The following is an 18,730-nucleotide window of genomic DNA, read 5'->3' as shown; positions in this document are numbered from 1 at the left end:
AGCTGACCCTGGAGTCTGACTACCCCATGAGCTCTGAAGACAGCTCACTAGGGTATTAGGGGCTAGGAGGAGAAGGGTGCAGGAGTCAACGTTCATGTAAACAATTAGACCAAAGCTCCTTGAGTCAGGAGAGTGTGCAAATAACTGAAGGGCTGAGGACAGGCTTCCTCAGGCTCTCCCTGCTGAGGGACAAGCAGGACTGGTCCGACTTCATTTACTTAACTGTGGTACTCTGCCTATGGCGAGGAGAGGGCTGGGGACACAGTCTAGCCCCCTTCTTGTCCTGTATCTCTGTGGTTTCCCAGAGTGCCTAGCACAAAGCTGGCAGGCAGTGAGCTGGACGTCTCCCTGACTCATATCTCTGCTTATGTGCTCCAAAGGCACCTCAATGACCAAATAAAGACAGGGACATCAGCTTTCTCCATAACTCTGCTTCTCTGGTTCCTCCAGCGATGACCTCTCTATGCAGAACACGGCCCCCTTCCCTCTTCTCTTACCCACAAGCCATGAGCAGACCCTGTCCATGGCCTCTCTCACACACTTCCTTCCGCTTACCACCCCCTACCCTCCCAGATTACTCTGCTTCCTCTAGCCTCATCATTCAGCTGATAATGGTCTCTCCCAAGTTGCCCAGTGTCAAAGCCTGCTCTCAGGCCCCATCCTTCTTGACCTCTCTGCAATCTGACAAGGTCAATCAGGGCCCCTGGATATGCTCTCCTCTCTAGGTTCTGTCCTGGTTCTTGGTCTCCTTTTCCAGGTCTTCATTCAGGTCAAACCTACCATCCACAGGTGACCTCAGGGCTCTGTCCTGGACCCTCTTCTCCTCCTCTTCTGTTCTGCTTCTCCTCCCTCTCTATGAAAATGATTCCTAGTTCTATCTACCTACCTAGCCCTGGGCCCTCTCCTCGCTTCACTATCACAACACAAATGGCCGTCCCCACAGACATCTCAAATGCAATGTGTCCAACATGCAACTTGGCATCTTTCCTGAAATACTCTCTTCTGCCAACCTTACCATGGCTAGCGAGGGCAGCACTAGTCCCCCAGCAGCCTCCTTCACTCCTCAGTTCTCAGTCCCCTCTGCTATCTGCTCTCCATGGTGCACATATGCCCTTCCTTCTCTCCTTTGACCCTGGCCCTCCTGTATCTATCACCTACATTATTGCAGTAGCATGCTGGGTGGTCATCGTGCCACAGGTCTCAGCACATGCCAGCCCCTCCTCCACTCAAATGCCAAAGTGACCCTCCTGAAGTGCAGGTTTGACCATGTCCCCTTCCCCACTGGCTCCCCCTTCACCTCACTGCATTAGGTCATGACATCGCCTGTCTGTTGTTCCTCATATGTGACCGGAGCTTTTCATTCTGGACCTCCTCCCCGGCTGCCCCCTTGCCTGGACTGCTCACACCCCTCACCTCTGCACCCCAAATTCCATGCTCTGGCTTCTTTTAAAGCTCAGATCCGTCCCACCTTCTGTCAGAGGCTTGGCCAGTCCCCCTTCCTCCTATGCGCCCCCTTCCCCCCAAGATAAGCTATGACAACCATGTTACCCTTCTGAGTCCATTTGCTGGACTCCTTACCAAAGAATGACAGACATACTCTGTTTTCAAGCCTGCAAACATTTTTAAAGCATTTACTTGGTGCTGGTAGCTCAGGATACCAAGAAAGTTTCAAGTCTCCATGTGTGCTGGCCCAAATGCTCATGACCATGCTTTGTGCTTTATATTGCACGCTAGTGTAGACACCTGAGGGTGGTCTTAGGTTTTAGGACTTCCTGCCTTCTTGTGAAGAGTCTGTTTTCTTGGGAGTCTCAATGGCTTTTCTGCATCATGCTGATACATGGCATCTCATATGGTGGAGAGATGGAAGCAGGTTTTCTCCAGTTTTCTTGTATTCAAGGTAAGCCCTGCTGATGAGATGAGGGTCTTGGCATCCCTCCCATCTCCACCCCCAGCCTTCCAAAGCTTCATCTTTCCAGGCTCAAGTCCTCTGGGCCTTCCCCCACTCTGGCCAGCCAGAAACTTGATGGGGATCAATGGTCTTCTTACAATAGGTGTCCCCAACTACACAAAGCACACTGGATGAGTCTGGCCAGGGAGGACCGCACCCTTGGAGCATCTGGCTTCAGTTTGTATCTCGAACTCTCTCTCTCAAGTGGCCAATGCCTCTGGACCTACAGTGCTCTGCACCCTCATCTCTACTCCACTGCGTGCCAGCCATGTGCAGGAAGCCTCTCCCAATCCCAGTTGCCAAGGCTACTCCTGTCAGATGCTGGAGGGGCATATCCACCAGGTGTTTCTGGACCCAGTTTACTGCTACAAAAGTGTTTATTGTCTGAGAAGAGCTTGCAATGGGCAGAGAGACAGAGTTCTTAGCTGCCTGGACAGCAGTGGACAAAGGAGGAGGTATTTAGGCCTCTGGGCAGGGAGAAGGTGTCGGGAGACACAACAAACCAAGTGACAGGATGCTTGGAGTCTGCAGCTCTGCTCAAGGTTGTTCTGGGGCCAGTCAAGGCAGATTCAGTGCAGCTGCAGGGAACTCCAAGTTTGGCTAAATTCATGAGCAAAGGATCAGAGCTATGTCAAGCAGCTCTAGCCTCACAAGTCCTCCTGAGTGGCCGGCTGCTGTGCTACTCCTTTGTCTGGAAGCTCTGACATATCTAAGCACTTAGTATGGACACTGCCAGTGACTACTCTCTGGGGTTGGTCATTCAGTCAGTCCCACTGTGTATCCAACATTCCCACATCCTGCACACAAGAGGAGACACCTTATCAAATGTTCACCCACGCCTGGGAAAGTGCTGGCTCAGCAATCCCCTCAAATGAGGAGATTCATCCAGGCCAGAGCATGACCTGCTCCTGATGAAACCATTACCTCTCCTTCTAGACATTCACTGGCACCCCAATCCATGTCTGCATTAAGTGCCTTCCACGTGTGAGGCCCTGTGTGGGGCTCAGGCCATAAAAACAAGAAATGGAACAATCACTGGCCCTGGGGTTGACGAAGGATGGGGGAGACCCAACAAGCAAACAAGAGATAGATACAAAAGGTCACTGAAGGCAGAAAGAGAGGACAGTTCAGGTGAGAGGAAAGGCTTCCTAGAGGACCTTCCTAGACCTCTGCCAGGAAACGCAGTCAAGCTCACTGGCCTTCCTTGTGTCCTCTCTGTTCTCACACAGAGCCTGCCCTCCCCCCACCTCTGTACCTGCCAAGACTGTGCCCCCAGCCAGGATACCCACGGTCCTCCTGAAAGCCTCCCTGCTTTTCCAAGCTTGGCTCAGGTGTCATCTTTCACCATCCTGATCTTCCCAGAGCTGACGCTCTCTCCCTCTTTGAAGCTGCCGCATGTCGCTTGGTACATGGTTTGCATTTATTCATTTATTATCGATCCATATGTTGTATACTCCCAGGAGAACAGAATGCCATGGAGGGCATGCGTCCCCAGCACCATGGAGAGGGCTCTGCACACAGTAGGCATTTTACAAGTGTTCACTGACCTGGGCTGGACTGGGTCAGTTTTAAGAAATGAGCTTCCTGGAGTTTAGTTCAATTTAGCAAATGCTAATTATGAGCCCACTCCCCACAAGGCTGGGGAGGCTTATTGGTGTTCACTCCTCAAGATGGTGTTGGGAGTTTTTAGCTGAACTACTAGAGTGGTTTGCCATTTCCTTCTCCAGCTCATTTTATGGATGAGGAAACTGAGGCCAACATGGTCAAGTGACTTTCCCAGGTAAGTGTCTGAGGCCAGATTTGAACTCAGGAAGATGAGTCTTCCTAACCATAGGCCTGCCTCCGAGCTGTCTGGAGGGGAGGCAGATTCACAAAATTGATAGAACACTGAACTTGGGGGTCAGAAGCCCTGGGTTCAAAACTTGCTTCAGTTCTATACTAGCAGTGTATAGTGTATAGTATATAAGTATGGAGTACAGTATATATAGTAGATAAGTATCGTGTATAGCATGTACAGTACATACAGTATATAAACCTCTCTGAAACTCAATCTCCTCATCTGTGAAATGGGGCATCATTAATTCCTACACGAAAGGGCTGCTATGAAATTAGTACGAATATCAAACATCTCAGTAAAGCACTTGGCCAAACTTTAAGCACAGTATAATTGTGAGTTATTATTCATGTTTCTTCAAGCTTGTATTTGTATCCCGAGGGCTTGACACAGTGCCTGGCATGCAGGAGGTGATTAATCAATGCTTATTGCCTAAGTGACTGGTATCATGCTAGGCACTGGAGGGAGAGGGTCACAAGAACAGGCCTGGCCCTCAGGGGTGACCAGCCCTGGTCGAGGCAGGACATGCCCTAGTGAGGGTGACTCGGGAGGATAAGGGAAGACACCTGGAGGAAACTGCAAACAGAAACAATTTTCAGAACCTCCTCCGCTCAGACAATCATTCAGCCCAGCACTGTGATGATCCCAGACATTCTGGAACAAAGCCCACAAGTACCCTTCCAATGAGCATACACCAAATAAAAACCTGAGACTCAAGGCTGGTGCCAAGATCCACTTACAAGCACTGATTAAGCATCAACTGCATCCCAGGGGCTGCACCACGCACTGGGGATCCCTAGGAAACTGATAGGGCCCCGCAAGGAGCATACAGGAAGAGACGATGTGGACAGCAAGGAGGAGGAGAAGCTTGTTCCTAAGAGGTTTATAGGAAAAAACCATCTAAGATTATTTCCAGGGAGGGTGGGTATGAACTGCCAGGAAGATCCAGGTCTTAGGTAGGAGATGGCAGTTTGAGCTGAACCTGGAGGAGATGTGTGGATTCTATACACCAGACGGGAGGGGATATAGGGTTGGGCAGCCAGAGACCACCAAGGAGAGATGGTATGTCACAGGTGACCGTGTGGCTGGACCAACGGTTGGGTCAATTGGATTCTCCAGTCGTGTCTGTGCAGAGGTTCTCAGCCTCATGGTCAAAGAAAGATCTGATGTTTAACCCTCCCCCTGCCAACTTACATGATGATGATGCCACTTTCCAAATCACAAAATACAGGAGGAAACTGTTCCCAGAGCACACAAAAGGACTAAGGATACCTGAGCCCAGAGTGAAAAAAAAGATCTCCATTGTGAGTTGACTCCCATTAATGTTTTACCAAGAAAAGTAAAGCCTACACAACATACATCCATACATGTGTCATCGGTGTATATGGGGGGAGAGATTATACATAAAACTGCATAAGGAAGCCATAGGAAAACCTCTAACAGATCCAACAATGAAACCATTCCTGCTACGACTTTTTAAAATATGAACTCCTCTGGAGGTATATTAATAGAATACATATGCGGGAGCTTGGCACTCGAGTTAATTCAGAAAACAGATGGGGCGTCTCATAGGAAAAGGGTCAGATGACTGAATATCTCGGCCATCTTAATAAACTAATATCCACTAAAACAAACAATTCATTGTACACCCAAGAGTCAAGAACAAAGACGCTCATGGGGCAGGGGGAGCTCAGGGAAAAATCCTTGGAGCTGGTCTAATTCACCTCTTTTCAGGAATGTTCTGAGCACAGCTCTCACCCGACAAGAGAAGGAATTTTGGCAAGGCCGTCTCCCCCATGGAAAAGGCTTTTAAAACTGTCCGCCCCCAGAACGCTGCAGATCCTGAAACACTCGGCAGCCTCCCCTGCTGCCTGCGTCCTCCCACTGTGGGCTCGGGCACGGCGTGCACGCGCACATACACACACACACACACACGCATGCATCTCTGCCGAAGCAAACCACAAACACTTGAGGACCACGGACACGGTAGGCTCTCTTTTTCAAAACTATTCGAAATGCTGTGTGTTGTGTGTGGGTCATTTTGAATTGTTTTTTTTCTTTTAAAGAGGTTTCCATTAACTTTGGAAATAAATACTGAAGGAATATTTTTGAGTATCGTCCAACTTTCAATCCATGGCATTAGGCACAAGGTGCTGCAAGAGTGATCATTTGACCACATTTATCACTGAGGGGCAGAGGACATTTGGAGAAGTGGTCTGCTTATGTGCAGTCCCGCAGAGGCGAGCATCTGAACAGCCACTTAACCCTTAAAATACCCCACAGTTCCCACTTGAAATACTGTGGCGTTCTCCCAACGACCCCAAGAAAGTGTTTGCCCTGGATGCCTCCCTTACCCGCTGTTCTCCAAAGCGGTTCAGGCTGAAGGACCCCATTCTGATGGGCGTCCGAGGTGGAGGAGGGAGGGCTTCTGTCTGAAAGCGGTCCACAGAATGAAGACAAATACAAAGGATCGGTGGCTTTTAAAAATAAGCCCGTGAATAAATTGTTCTTGCGTTTATCTTAAAAGCCTAAATTAATTCCCCGCTTCCCTGGAAATGGCTCCTGTCTGTGCTCTAGTCAAGCCCTGGCTGCACTCAGAAGAGGCTCTCAGCTGCCTTTTTAGCTTTGAATATGAATAATACAGATATAGAAGGATGACCATGGCAACATAAATCTGACCACGGACAAGAATGAAAATAACTCATGCAGTTTAGGACTTTTCATTGAGAGGAAAGGGAACTTTCCAAGTGAAAGTGGCCAAGAGAATGTTCCCCAGGTTTCTGGCATTTGGATGGTCAGCAATTAATGAACATGAGGAAGGGCTGGGTTAAATGCGCTGCTGGCTCCATGGCCCTTGCCTATCCTCTGACCCGATGTCTCTGTCTGTCTGTCTCTGCCTGTATTTCTGTCATCTGTCTGTCTCTCACTCTTAGGCACAACAAGTAGGAACAGGCACCCACTGTCATCCTCCTCAGCCACTCCCACCTGAGCACCGTGGTCTGGGCTGCCATGAAGACCCTGCAGGTCACCCTTCTTTGGTTTCTCTTGATGCCCTGGGTAAAGCCAGCCCCACCCATCCCCCAGAGCACGAAGACAGAGATTTTTAAAGAAGTATGGGATGATGAGGAACCACTGCAGGACGGGAAAGCCATGAAGGTAGTGTATTTCTGTTACTGCACAAGCAACACAGACTGTACATGTCTGCCCTTGACATTTGCTAATGCGCATAGGACAGAATGCCATTTAAATGATTTAAAAACCATTCCTCACAACTGTCACAACATAGATTTCCTAGAGTGTTTAAAGTGAGAAGTGTCCGTAATCACCAGACTTAGCAAGCGTGCTGGAAGAATCTGGGGAGAATGGGGAAGTCCTGGGTCAAGTGAAATGGGGCAGAGGTCCACTGTGAGTATTCCGTGGCACCTGCTGGCATCTCCTCATGGGGTGCCCAGGGCTATAGCCTGATGCCAGCCAGGCTAGGGAAAGGGGAGATGCCCTCTCAGAGAGGGCTATCCCAGGGGGATTCAAACACAGGAACCAGAGAGCACAAGAAATATTGATTTTGGCCATACTTGTAAATCACTCTCAATGAGGTCATTTACGTACTAAAAATGGTCAGCAGTTCCCTAGATTGGGGGGGTACGGGAGGCCAGGGAAAACCCTCCGGCCCATCCCTCCCATGGCTTTGGCCCTGATCAGAGATGAATCCTGACCAAGGGAGAGAAAACGAATGCTGTACTTAAATCCCTTGGACTCCCACTGCCATTCCCGCCAGAACTCTGGTTCTATGACACCACACAAGTCAGGCGGCTGTCCCCACAGTGTGGCCCATGAGGCCATGCTGCAGAGGCTGGCTGGGGGCCTTCAGGTATGAAGCAGGGACGATTTCATGGAGATGCCCCTTGTGTACGCTGATTTTATTTGGGCCTCAATTCAATAAAGATGAATGGGTGACTCTGGGGGGTCTTGGGGGGACTGGCCCAAACTCCCGGCTTACAAAGGGTTGGGGCACAGGGAGGGTGTCACAAAAGCAGAGCGGAAAGAAGCCACGACACTCATCTGGCCCTACTGTGCGTACCCTGAGGTCTAGTCCTCCAGCTTCACACACACCCCTTGCTTTCTGTTCCCCAGCCTAACAATTCCCCTTCCTTCTACCCAGGAATTTCTATGCACCATTCCCTTTTCAACCTCCAGTTTTCAATCTTCCCTAAAATGTGGCATCTAGACCTGAAGACAGTGCTTCAGGGAAGGCGTACCCTCTCCCAGTAAGGGGGACGGGGTCACTGTCACCTCCCCTGTCCTAGACACTGTGTCTAAAGCAATTAATGCCACCTCCTTTCTCAGACCATATCCTACTGACATATCCTGAACTTGAGGTCCACTGAGATCCCCAGAATGTTTTCCCATCCAGCATGCAGGGCTTCACATTTCCTCTTTAGCAATGCTGTGTCACTGGCTCTAGACCACAGGACTTTGGATCCTGAGTAAGTGCTCAGTAAATCCATGTTACCTGACTGACTGACTGATGTGCCAGGCAATGAGTCTGCTTTCACTCCAAGCACCTGCTCCTCTGTGAGTCTGAGAAGCATGTATCAGAGGGTCCCAGAGACCTCAAAGAGGGATGTGAATGTGAGGTGTTGTTACTGTGGCCAGGTAAGCACTGTGCTCTTCCTAGATACCTATTGTGTGGTGGGCACTGCATCTACAAAGACAACAATGGCCTCAAGGAGCTTCCTTTTTCTGGGCTGAGACAACATGGACATGCTCTGTAAGCCCTGGATGAAGGAAATCCAAACACCTTTTATGGGAGGGAGGAATGAACAGCTGGGGTGGGGGAGCACAGGGCCTAACACCAGTGAGAGACCAGATGGGCCTGTCTAAGAAGTGCAGTTGGCCATTGGCACAGACAGCACATGGACAGCAGAGGGAGAGCCAGGCCTGAGGAGCCAGGGGGATGGGGGTTGGGGGCCGACCCAAAGAGCTCCTAAAGGGAGAGATGGGAGGCTGGGCTGTGAACAAAGCCATGTGAATCTGACCTGAAAAATAATGGGAAACCATTGGAGCTTAATGAGTGGTACAGAGGGAAGATGGGGACCGAAAGGGGGCAGCCCCAGTGGGGCAGGGATGAGGTACCCCCCGTTTCCACAGAGTTCACATTTTGATAGCGGTTGATGTTATTTAACTGACAACAACGACCAAGAGGGGCAGTCAGCCTGAGAACACCCCAGGCCAGTGCCCTGGGTGCCACATGGCCCCAGTCTCGGGATGGCTGGTGTGTCTTCATTCTTGAAAAGTACACAACAAACCCCCAATGGCTAGCCGGCTTCTTCAGAGGGTCAGTGAGTTGGTTCTGCAGCCATGGTTTAGAACTATCTCTGGAGGGACTGCACTGTTGTTATTTAGTCATGCGGACCGTAGCATGCCAATGCAGTCAATGGCATTTTTTGGGCAAAGATCCTGTCGTGGCTCACCATTTCCCTCTCTGGTGCATTAAGGCAAAGAGAAGTGAAGTGGTTTGCCCAGGGTCACACAGCTATAAGTGTCCAAGACCGAATTTGAACTCAGGACTTCCTGAGTTCCCAGGCACATACACATGTAAGTTGCCAGGGCTTTGCACAGAGTAAATGCTTAATGAATGCTTTTTTCTGAGTAAGAGATAGCACCAGGGATATGAACAGATCATGTGGGGAGGGCTGGCAGGTGGGCAGCCACTAGAGGGCTGAGAGGAAACTGGGGAAGGTCTTCAGCAAAATGGCAAACCTGTGGGAAAACACAGACAAAAGTCCACAGCCTGGGCAGGCCTGGACGGGCTGCAATAGACTTCCCTAGAAGAGGCACATCCAGGGCTGGAGGAGAGGCTGTTACAGCAGCTGCTCTGGAAGCCCAACATTACCAGACCTGCCTCTTTTTCCCCATGAAGGGGAAGTGATTCTCCTGGTTTGGGCACCACCTAGATTGGCAAGAGAGTCAATCAACCCCCTCCAGGGACTGCCCTGGGAGCCAGGTGGGTCCAGAACCCAGAGAGTGCATCCTATGGTCCTGTTACTGCCTGCCTACTCCAAAGGTACAGCATCACTGCTGGTAGGTGAGCTCCCTGAGCCTCAGGTATTTCACTTGTACATTCATATCCTTAGCATGGCTTCCAAAGTACAGCAGGCTCTCTACTCACGTACTGATTGCTGAGGGCTCTTCTTGGTCTGAGGCAGGTTGGGGGTTCTCCTCTACTGGGATCTCGGGCCACCGACACCCAGTCAGCAACACAGACAGGCTGCACCAAGTTGTGTTAGAAGCAAATGCATCATGTTATAATGCCAACAAGGGCTGCCTGGCCTATGCCAACCCTAAGCCTCCAATCGCCAGGGTTCTGTTGGGTCTGCTTTTTGGCTAAATAAAGTAACTTCTGATCATCTTTATTTTTCTAACAGAAAAAAGATACGGCAATTCTCCATGATGAAAGTGCGATGGAACAACCAGCCAAGCAAGAAGATGGCGGTAAGGGTTCATGTTGGGCTTGGGTTTTGTTTAACTGCATTTCTAGAAGGTGCTGCCTGGTGGGAATCAAAAGCACCTCAGGACGAAGTTACCAAAATAGCCCATGGGGATCCTGATCCGGGAAGTAAAATCTCTTCATCTATGCCTGTGTATAGACAGGGTCCCTCCCCAGAACATAATGAGCCCCTGGGGGCAGGGAGGAGAGCAGTAGCACAGGGCCTGGCCCAGGAGCCATGCTTCAAATGCCTGCTGACTGACTGATTGCGATTCCTCCAAGTTAAAAGGAAGACCAGAAAAGTGGTTCCTGGGCAAGTGCATGTGCGTGCGCACACACAGACACACATATGCACTACATACATCCATACACATACACACTACACACACCACACAGCCAGACACATATATACTGTACACACACATACATACCACACACCTATACACATATACAATGTACACACCACACCACACACTTATACATACACACTACACATATAACACACACATCACACACACAAGACAGATCACAGAGAGATTATTCCATGATCCATGTCAGTCACTGTCTCACACACCCAGTCAGCTTCCAGCCGTTCTCAGCTCAGATCCTCTGCTTTGCCAGTTACTTGGGTGCAGAACTAGTAGACGCTGCTTCAGTCGGCCCTGTTTCCAAGGCTAATCACGGCTTTTAAAAGGTCTCTCTGAGTTCTAGTATTCTCTGGAGAGTGATATCATCGTGCCATTCAACTGTTGTGCGTGCACACATGAGTGTGTATGTGCATGGTGGCGTGTGCACCTCACCTGAAAAAGAGTGGCTTGGATGTACAAACTAGAGTCCAGGAAGGGGCAGGACAGGGCTGGTTAGGGCTGACAACAGAAGCAGAGACAGCAGCGGGGTCCTTTGGGTGCACGCAGCCTTGGCTGCCATGGCCGGGGAAGGCCCAAAGGCTCTGAAGGCCTGTGCCCACTAGCCTTGTCGTCCCTCAGAAATGCCGACCTGCCTCCTGTGCGTGTGTCTCAGCGGCTCCGTGTACTGTGAGGAGACGGACATCGACGCTGTGCCCCCCTTGCCAAAGGAGACATCCTACCTTTATGCCAGATTTAACAAGATCAAGAAGATTATGGCCAAAGACTTTGCAGAGATTCGTAAGTTAATTAAGTTTCTTTAATTCTGAATGCAAATACCCCCAACAGGGCATGTCCATGTATACAGCAGGATGAGTCTGTGATCTCTACCGCTCTGCTGGTGTTTGGCCTGCCTAACTCTCCATTCCATCATGAGCTCCTTGGAGAAAGGGACTATCCTTTGTCTCTTTTCGTATCTTCAGCACTTAGGACAGGGCCTGGCACATAGCGGAAGGTCTAATGAATGGTTTACTGATTGAATTCTAAGAAATAAGGAAGGAGATGGTTTCTGAGAAACCTTAATAGACAGGTGGGAAGTGACGCAGCAAAGTGGGCAAAACCAGGAGAACAATTCAGACAATAGTCACCACCACCTAGGGACAAGTCACTTGGACTAACTCTTCTGCGAGCAGCAGCATCCACTAGAGAAGGGCTCTGATGCCTCTGCCCGCCACTCCCACTCAGACAAACCAGAGACACCCAGGTGTGTCTATGTGGGTGCATATCCACTGACATCCACCACGTGGGCAGTGTAGACGCTGGTCTGACCTGACCGTGGGATTTGTTACAAGGGTATTGTTTTCTTTTTTTTTTCTCTCAATGGGGAAGGAAGGAAAGAAAATAAAATTTTTAATCAAAAAAATTAAATTTAAACAATTCCACACATTATTTGCAAACTTGAGGCCTCTCTGTGCCACCATCTGATCTTCCATCTGTTCCTTTCTGTGCATTTTTAAAGGGTTACCATCACTACTGCTAACCCTCCTCTTCTCTTCACCCCAACTGCACCAATTCAGCGAGAGAGCAAAGAAACAAGCCCTTGGACCAAATGAGCACACTCTGCAACGCTGGCGCTTCTCGGGAAGGAAGGGCCAGTGACACCCTTGGTCAGATTACCTCCGTCTGTGAGCTCACTGCGATCACTGTAATCTTACATCTTTCAAGATGATTTTTCTTTATATTCTTCTAACACTTTATAATTGTACAAACTGCATGTGTGCACGCACATGTTGTACCTGAACAGGTGGAGCTCCCCTCCCTATGGATCAGTCCGTGACCCGCATATCTCTGACACATATCTTTCCTGGTGGCTGGTGGGCACTCACGTTCCATTCCACGTACACACCACAAGTGGGTCACCATTCCCCAGCTAGCTAAGAGCCGACTGACCACAGCCACGTGGATTCTCCTCCTCTCTGGCTTCTTTCCCTGGAACCCTCTCTTCAGGACCTGGGAGTCTGGTTTGGGACAATCCCCTTTTCCCTCCTGACCCTTTGCCTGGTCCCTGTGGAGTCTGAGGTGTTTTTATAGCAACCTTGCCTGTGTCCATTTCAGAGAAGAGTGGGGGCACCTGCTGCCCCTCTCTCTCCTCCAGGTCGGCATTTTCTTCCTTTCCTTTCTTCACAGAGCCCAGTGATGAGGAGCTCCAAGTTCTACTCCCTTTTTCCACCTTCCTGCACTAGGCCACCCCTTCTTTCCTCTGTTCAGACCCTCAGAACCAAACCGATCCATCCCTTCAGCAGCTCCCTAGTACCCTTTGAAGACAGCCAGGTTCTGGATCGTCTCTCATTCATACATGACACATATGCAAACCTCTTCAAACTCTGGCTCCCAGAATGTGCACAATCCTCCCAGTGCATCTGAGCCATTGGGGGATGCTGCCCTTCTTACTCCTGGCAGCGCCAGGATCACTGTAGATTCCTGGGCTGCCCATCCTGCTGTGGCCCTACATGGAGCCAGAGGCCACTCAAACTTTCCCAGGGCTTAGCCCCCCCTTTCCTCTCTGCTCAGAATTGGGGCAGCATCTTGGTTCAAGACTTCATGGACTATTCTAACAGCCTCTTGACCTGGCAACCATGTCCTCAAGCTGCCCTCTTCTCCAGTTCTCCCGCATACAGTCTAGCCCTGTCACATCCCTCCTCAAAAGCCTTCACTCTTTCCTTCCTTCCTCAAGACAAAAACGCCAACATCCAAGGGCAATGTTTAAAGCCCTTTGCAATGTGGCTTCAGTCAAACTCTCCAGTGAAGCTGTGACTTCGTTCCAACCCCATCGCTCCACACACTCAACATTCTGGCCAGATGGGACCACTGGCTAGTTCTCAAATTTGAAATGCCACCTCCCTCCCTGGGCAGTCTATCCCTGAGGCTGGAATGAGATCCCTCCTGATTGCAACATCACAGGCTCAGCTTTGGGGCCCTGAACTCTGCAAAGCAAAGGGATTTCTCCCTCCTGGAACAGGTCTATGATTCTCTCTTACACTGTCAATCGTACTTGGCATCAGATATGCACTGCTCCCTCGCCTCTTGTCTCCCCAGGGCCTGAGCAGTTAGCAGGAATCATCACCTATCAGAACCCTGTGGTTCACTTTTGGTTACTTAGTTTCTACACTGGGCCACAGAAGGTGACAAAGAGAATTGGCCCTTGATTCACCTGACTGCCTCCATCTCATTTCCTCAGGTGCAAAATGTGAGACCTGGACCAAGTGGCTGCTCAGGGATTGCATCTCTATACTTTTAAACTGGGATGGAACAGGACCTAGTTAAGATGAAATAAAATATAATGCTTTTAATATTTTTGTGTTCTTTCCCTCAAGCTAACTTAAGAAGACTCGATTTCACTGGAAACTTGATAGAAGACATAGAGGATGGGGCCTTTTCCAGACTCTCCCTGCTCGAGGAACTCACACTTGCAGAGAACCGGCTGTTAAAACTCCCAGCTCTGCCATCTAAACTGACTTTATTTAACGCGAGACACAACAAACTCAAAAGCAAAGGAATCAAAGCAAACACATTCAAGGTAAGAACTATTTTAATCCATTTTTTAAAAAAAGAGGAAGTCCTTAGAACAACGAAATACACAGGCTGAAGCTGCTCCACCCGGTATCCACTTAACTATAGTTGCCAGTGTGAAGGCCTTGAGTCTAACCTCGGAAACAAGTCCTTGGGTCTAAACTTAGAAACAAGGACTCTCTACCCTTGCTAACTGCCCATCTCCAGTCTATCCTCCATGCAGTTCCTACTGCTAAAGCCCAGGTGGGTCTGACCACGACACTCCTCTCACTCCTCTGGTGACTCCTTAGTGCCTCTAAGAGAGAACCCACATTTCTCTGCAGAACTGAAGGCATTGAAAGCCCTTTTCAGTTTGGCTTCAGGCCCTCTTTCCAGACTGATTACACACAACTCTCTGCAGAGGGCAAACTGCCTCCATGCTCTTCCACATTCCATCATCTCCTGCCCACACATCTTTGCCCGGGCTGTCCAACTCTCAAATGATAGAGCCCCCAGTTCCCTTCCAAAGACTGTAGGCTTGGTGCTGACTTCTGCAGAGCCTTTGCTGATGCCCCCCACCCCAAACTGCCATGGCCAATGGGAAGGAGCCCATAGCAGAAGAGGATAAGGCACTCAGGTGAGCCCCACCTGCCTCCCTCAGCTGCCTCCTTGCCCAAAAGAGGCCTCCGACCAAACCACCTAAGGAAGGCTGACACAGAAGGCCCTTCTCCTTCCTTCCTACAGAAGCTGAATAATCTCTCTTTCCTCTACCTGGACCACAATGAACTGGAGTCTGTGCCACCACATTTGCCAGAGAGCCTGAGAATCCTTCACCTTCAGGTACAACAATGGTCTTGAACCTGTGGTCAGATCTAATTCAAATTTATGCTGCTAGGAGTCATTTTATTCCTTAAATTTGACTCCCCTGTAGTGCAACAAATGCTGCTGGCTGACTCACTGAGCACCTTTCTCTCTCCCTCTCTCTCTTCCTTCCATTCCCCCCCTTTCCTCTCTCCCTTCCTCTTTGTTTCTTCTCTCTGTCTCTCTCTCTCTCTCTCTCTCTCTCTCCTTCCTTCCTTCCTTCCACTCACCTGACTTTCCTCTCTCCCTCCCTCTCTATGATAAGCTCATTGTCTCTCATAGACTCAGCTTATCACGACATTCACCAGCATTCACAAATCCTTCCAAGTTGTTTTTTCTGGGTCAGTTCTGCCCTTTCGTTTGGCATCAGTTCACAGGGGTCTTTTTGGTTTCCTCTGAATTGCCCATTTCATCATTTCCACCAACAGAGTCCTACTTTTCCCACAGACCCTCCAACATTTGTCATTTATCCTCTTTTGTCATCTTTGCCAGTGGATGGGTAGGAGGTGGAAGCTCAGAGTTAGATCAGCTTTTTAGTGATTTCACGACACAATTGTACTTTAAGGCAATAAGAGGCCAATAAACTGGTCTAAAAAATGAAGAAAACAGGCACTTGTGTTCCTCATTGGTCTAAAAAATGAAGAAAACAGGCACTTGTGTTCCTCATTCTTCCTTTCCTCCTTTGAAATCCCTCAGGAAATGGCAGCTCAGATGGCTCAGTGGCTAGAATGCTAGGCCTAGAGTCAGGGAGAGCTGAGGTCAAATCCAGCCTCAGATACCTACTAGCTATGTGATAAGTCATGTAACTAGCTTGCAGAAGTCACTTACCCACTATTTGCCTCAGTTTTCTCAACTGTAAAATGGGAATAACAGTTAATAGCTATTATGGTAAGGATCAAATGAGATCATATTTGTAAAGTGCTTAGCACAGTGTATGGGGCATAGTAGGTATTACATGAATGCTAGATGCTATAACTATTAGCAATAACAACCAGAAACGTTAACTAGGCTCAACAATCTTCCCAAGGCACTGAGGGGAGAGAAAGATCTCCTTCCAAGGGATGGGTTCCATGGCTCCCAGCTCCACATCAATAAGGAAACTTCCCTAATGCCCAGTCACGGGCATTGCAAGTGCTTTCCCCAGTGCCTCCAACTCAATTTGTTCACAAGTTCATCCTCCCCACAGCAATGTTTCTTTGTTGACTTCACTGTTTCATGACGGGCACCACCAGGATCCAAACTTCATTCCCAGCCACTCTTTGGCTCTGTCCTGAACATCTAACCAGCTGTCAATCAGACCCACAGATACCCCACTGTCCATCATTTTGGCGTCACCCTGCTCAAGGTTCTCATTTTCTCTCACCTGAACTATCAAAGTAGCTTTTGATCCAGTCTCTAGGCCCCTACAAGATTAGTGTTACCACACTCTGAAGAACTCTGAAAAGTCAACTGAATGAAGCCCCACTCTCTCACCTTCTACTGAAAGTCCTCAAGTGTACTTACAACCTACATCTCCAGACTCAGCATGTCTCGCACACTGTAGACTCCAGCCATCCTGGACTATTTGTCACATTCCGATACAATCTGTCTAGCCCACTCTACCCCCTGACCCTGTCATGCCTAGAATGCCCCTTTCTAGAAGCCACCCATTAAAATCCCACTCATTTAACACTCTACAGTGCATTTAAAAAGGCCTTGGATGCAGTAGGAAACTTGATGTGCTACTGTTCAGTCATTTCAATCATGTCTGACTCTCTGTGACCCCATGTGGGGTATTCTTGGCAAAGACACTGGAGTGGTTTGCCATTTCCTTCTCTCACTCATTTTACAGATGAGGAAACTGAGGCAAGCAGGATTAAGTGCCTTGCCCAGGGTCACATAGTATCTGAGGCTGGATTTGAACTCAGATCCTCCTGACTCCAGGTCCAGAGCTCTATCCACTGCATCACCAAGCTGCCCCTCAAAATCCTGCCTTGGAGAGGAAGCTTTCCCCATTGTTGTTCTTTGTTGTTCAGTTGTTTCAAGCATATCTGACTCTTTTGATCCCACTTAGGGTTTCCCAGGCTCAGAGCAATAGCAAATGTGCCACTTACCTTGCCCTGGGTAAGCGTGTTCTATTTAGAAAAGAAGTTTGTCTTGTCATTCCCAAGAGCAACAGAGGGAAATAGTTTTAGACTCTTAACCCATCTCTTTTGTGTTCCAGTTTAACAACATAGCTGACATCACAGATGACACCTTCTGCAAATCCAATGATACGCGTTACATTCGGAGCCATGTTGATGAGATAAGAATGGAAGGCAACCCAATACTCTTGGGAAAGCATCCGAACAGTTTTATCTGCTTGAAAAGACTGCCCACTGGAACATACTATTAGCCAAGGCTCATAGAGCTACATTTATATCCTAAAGGGGAAAGACGGCCGATGATCCTACCCTTCATTTAAAGGACCCTATAGTCTCATTTAATTATATTTTTGTATACCCTTTGGCAGCTTTCAGGAACTTAAGCTTTCTTTTTTTTTTTTTTTTTTTGGTCTTGTTTTAAACCAGAATATTTAGAAAACTTTACATTTTGAGTTCAAAATGTAACATAATGTGAATAACTGAGACTAGCTGATATCAATATCACCACCTAACCCACGTGGTTCAAGTCAAGATGTCAGGCACACTGTGACTGTTCTTGTATCCATGTCTAAGCTTGGGGAGCCTTCTTCTTCTCCTCATGATGAACATGTAAGTGTGCACACACACCCAGGACTGTCCTTCCAAATGGCCACTAAGTATCTACAGGGCAGTGACGCCTCCCTGCCCTTACCCCTGGCTCAAAGGGAAACACTTTCAGGCACCCACAATTGCTGCAAGCTGGACTGACATCAGTGAGACAGAGTTATTACTGTTTTATGCCATGAAATATGGCAGAGTCTTCTATGAGATATGTGTTCATACAAACTTTTCAACTGGAGTTGACTTCTTCATTCCTTTGGTCAAGCCTCAATAAAATGTACATTCACAGTAATTTGCTCTAGTTCGGGGAGGTGCAGTGGAGAGGATTCCTTTGGCAGTGTTCCCAGGATGTTTCTCTATGCTCAGGGGATCTGCTCCCTCCAATGCTAAGGTAGTTAACACAATCATTATCTTCACTTCTGTTATATAAGTGAGGATGCCAAGGCTTGCACAAAGGTGAGATGACTTAGGAAAAGTTATATTTGGGCAATGAGCTCCGGCCTTTCTGCTCCTGGTCTAGTTCTCCTTCTATAGCCCCAGAGGATGCATCATGCTTCCTACTGAGGGGAATGTGCATATGTGCTGGCTGAGCTCAGGTTTCAGATGCAGGTCCAAGGAATGGGTCAGTCCCCACATACTAAATCATGCAGTTTTCCAACAGATCCAAGACCTCAATTCTGTGGACATTCCTTCCACAGACAGAAATTAAAACTGCTCATCTTCCTTCCTGTCTTCTCATTCTGTAAGACTATTTTCCATGTCCTTGAATAAATCCTCCATCAGTAGCCCACACAACAGACTGCAGACATGGTATTATTTCAGGACAACAGGCTCCTGCACCATGCCCAGCCCACCTTGATGCCACGCTGTGCACACAACTCACATTGGTCACTTGCTGCAGCCCAGCTATCCCTGATGTGTTTACTTCCACTGACCTGTGAGTCACCCACAATTATTCTTCTGAGATCATAGTGCCTATGTCTG

General features: G+C 48.7%; 2 protein-coding genes across 5 annotated transcripts in view; one reads left to right on the top strand and one right to left on the bottom strand.

The window, feature by feature from the left end:
• The window catches only part of CENPP (centromere protein P), a 193,638-nt gene that overhangs the window by 132,096 nt on the left and 42,812 nt on the right, over positions 1-18,730 (bottom strand). The gene's annotated exons all lie outside the window — the stretch shown is intronic.
• OGN (osteoglycin) lies at positions 5,446-18,038 on the top strand. Its single transcript, XM_072599219.1, has 7 exons — positions 5,446-5,768; positions 6,716-6,938; positions 10,208-10,274; positions 11,256-11,414; positions 13,988-14,190; positions 14,907-15,002; positions 17,227-18,038. The coding sequence occupies exons 2-7, from the start codon at positions 6,792-6,794 to the stop codon at positions 17,395-17,397; spliced, it is 843 nt and encodes a 280-aa protein (XP_072455320.1). The 5' UTR covers positions 5,446-5,768; positions 6,716-6,791; the 3' UTR covers positions 17,398-18,038.

Source organism: Notamacropus eugenii, chromosome 3, assembly GCF_028372415.1.
Source record: "Notamacropus eugenii isolate mMacEug1 chromosome 3, mMacEug1.pri_v2, whole genome shotgun sequence".
In the NCBI taxonomy this organism is placed as follows: domain Eukaryota; kingdom Metazoa; phylum Chordata; class Mammalia; order Diprotodontia; family Macropodidae; genus Notamacropus; species Notamacropus eugenii.
The sequence above is the reverse complement of the archived record's forward strand: the minus strand, read 5'-3'. Positions and strand labels throughout refer to the sequence as shown.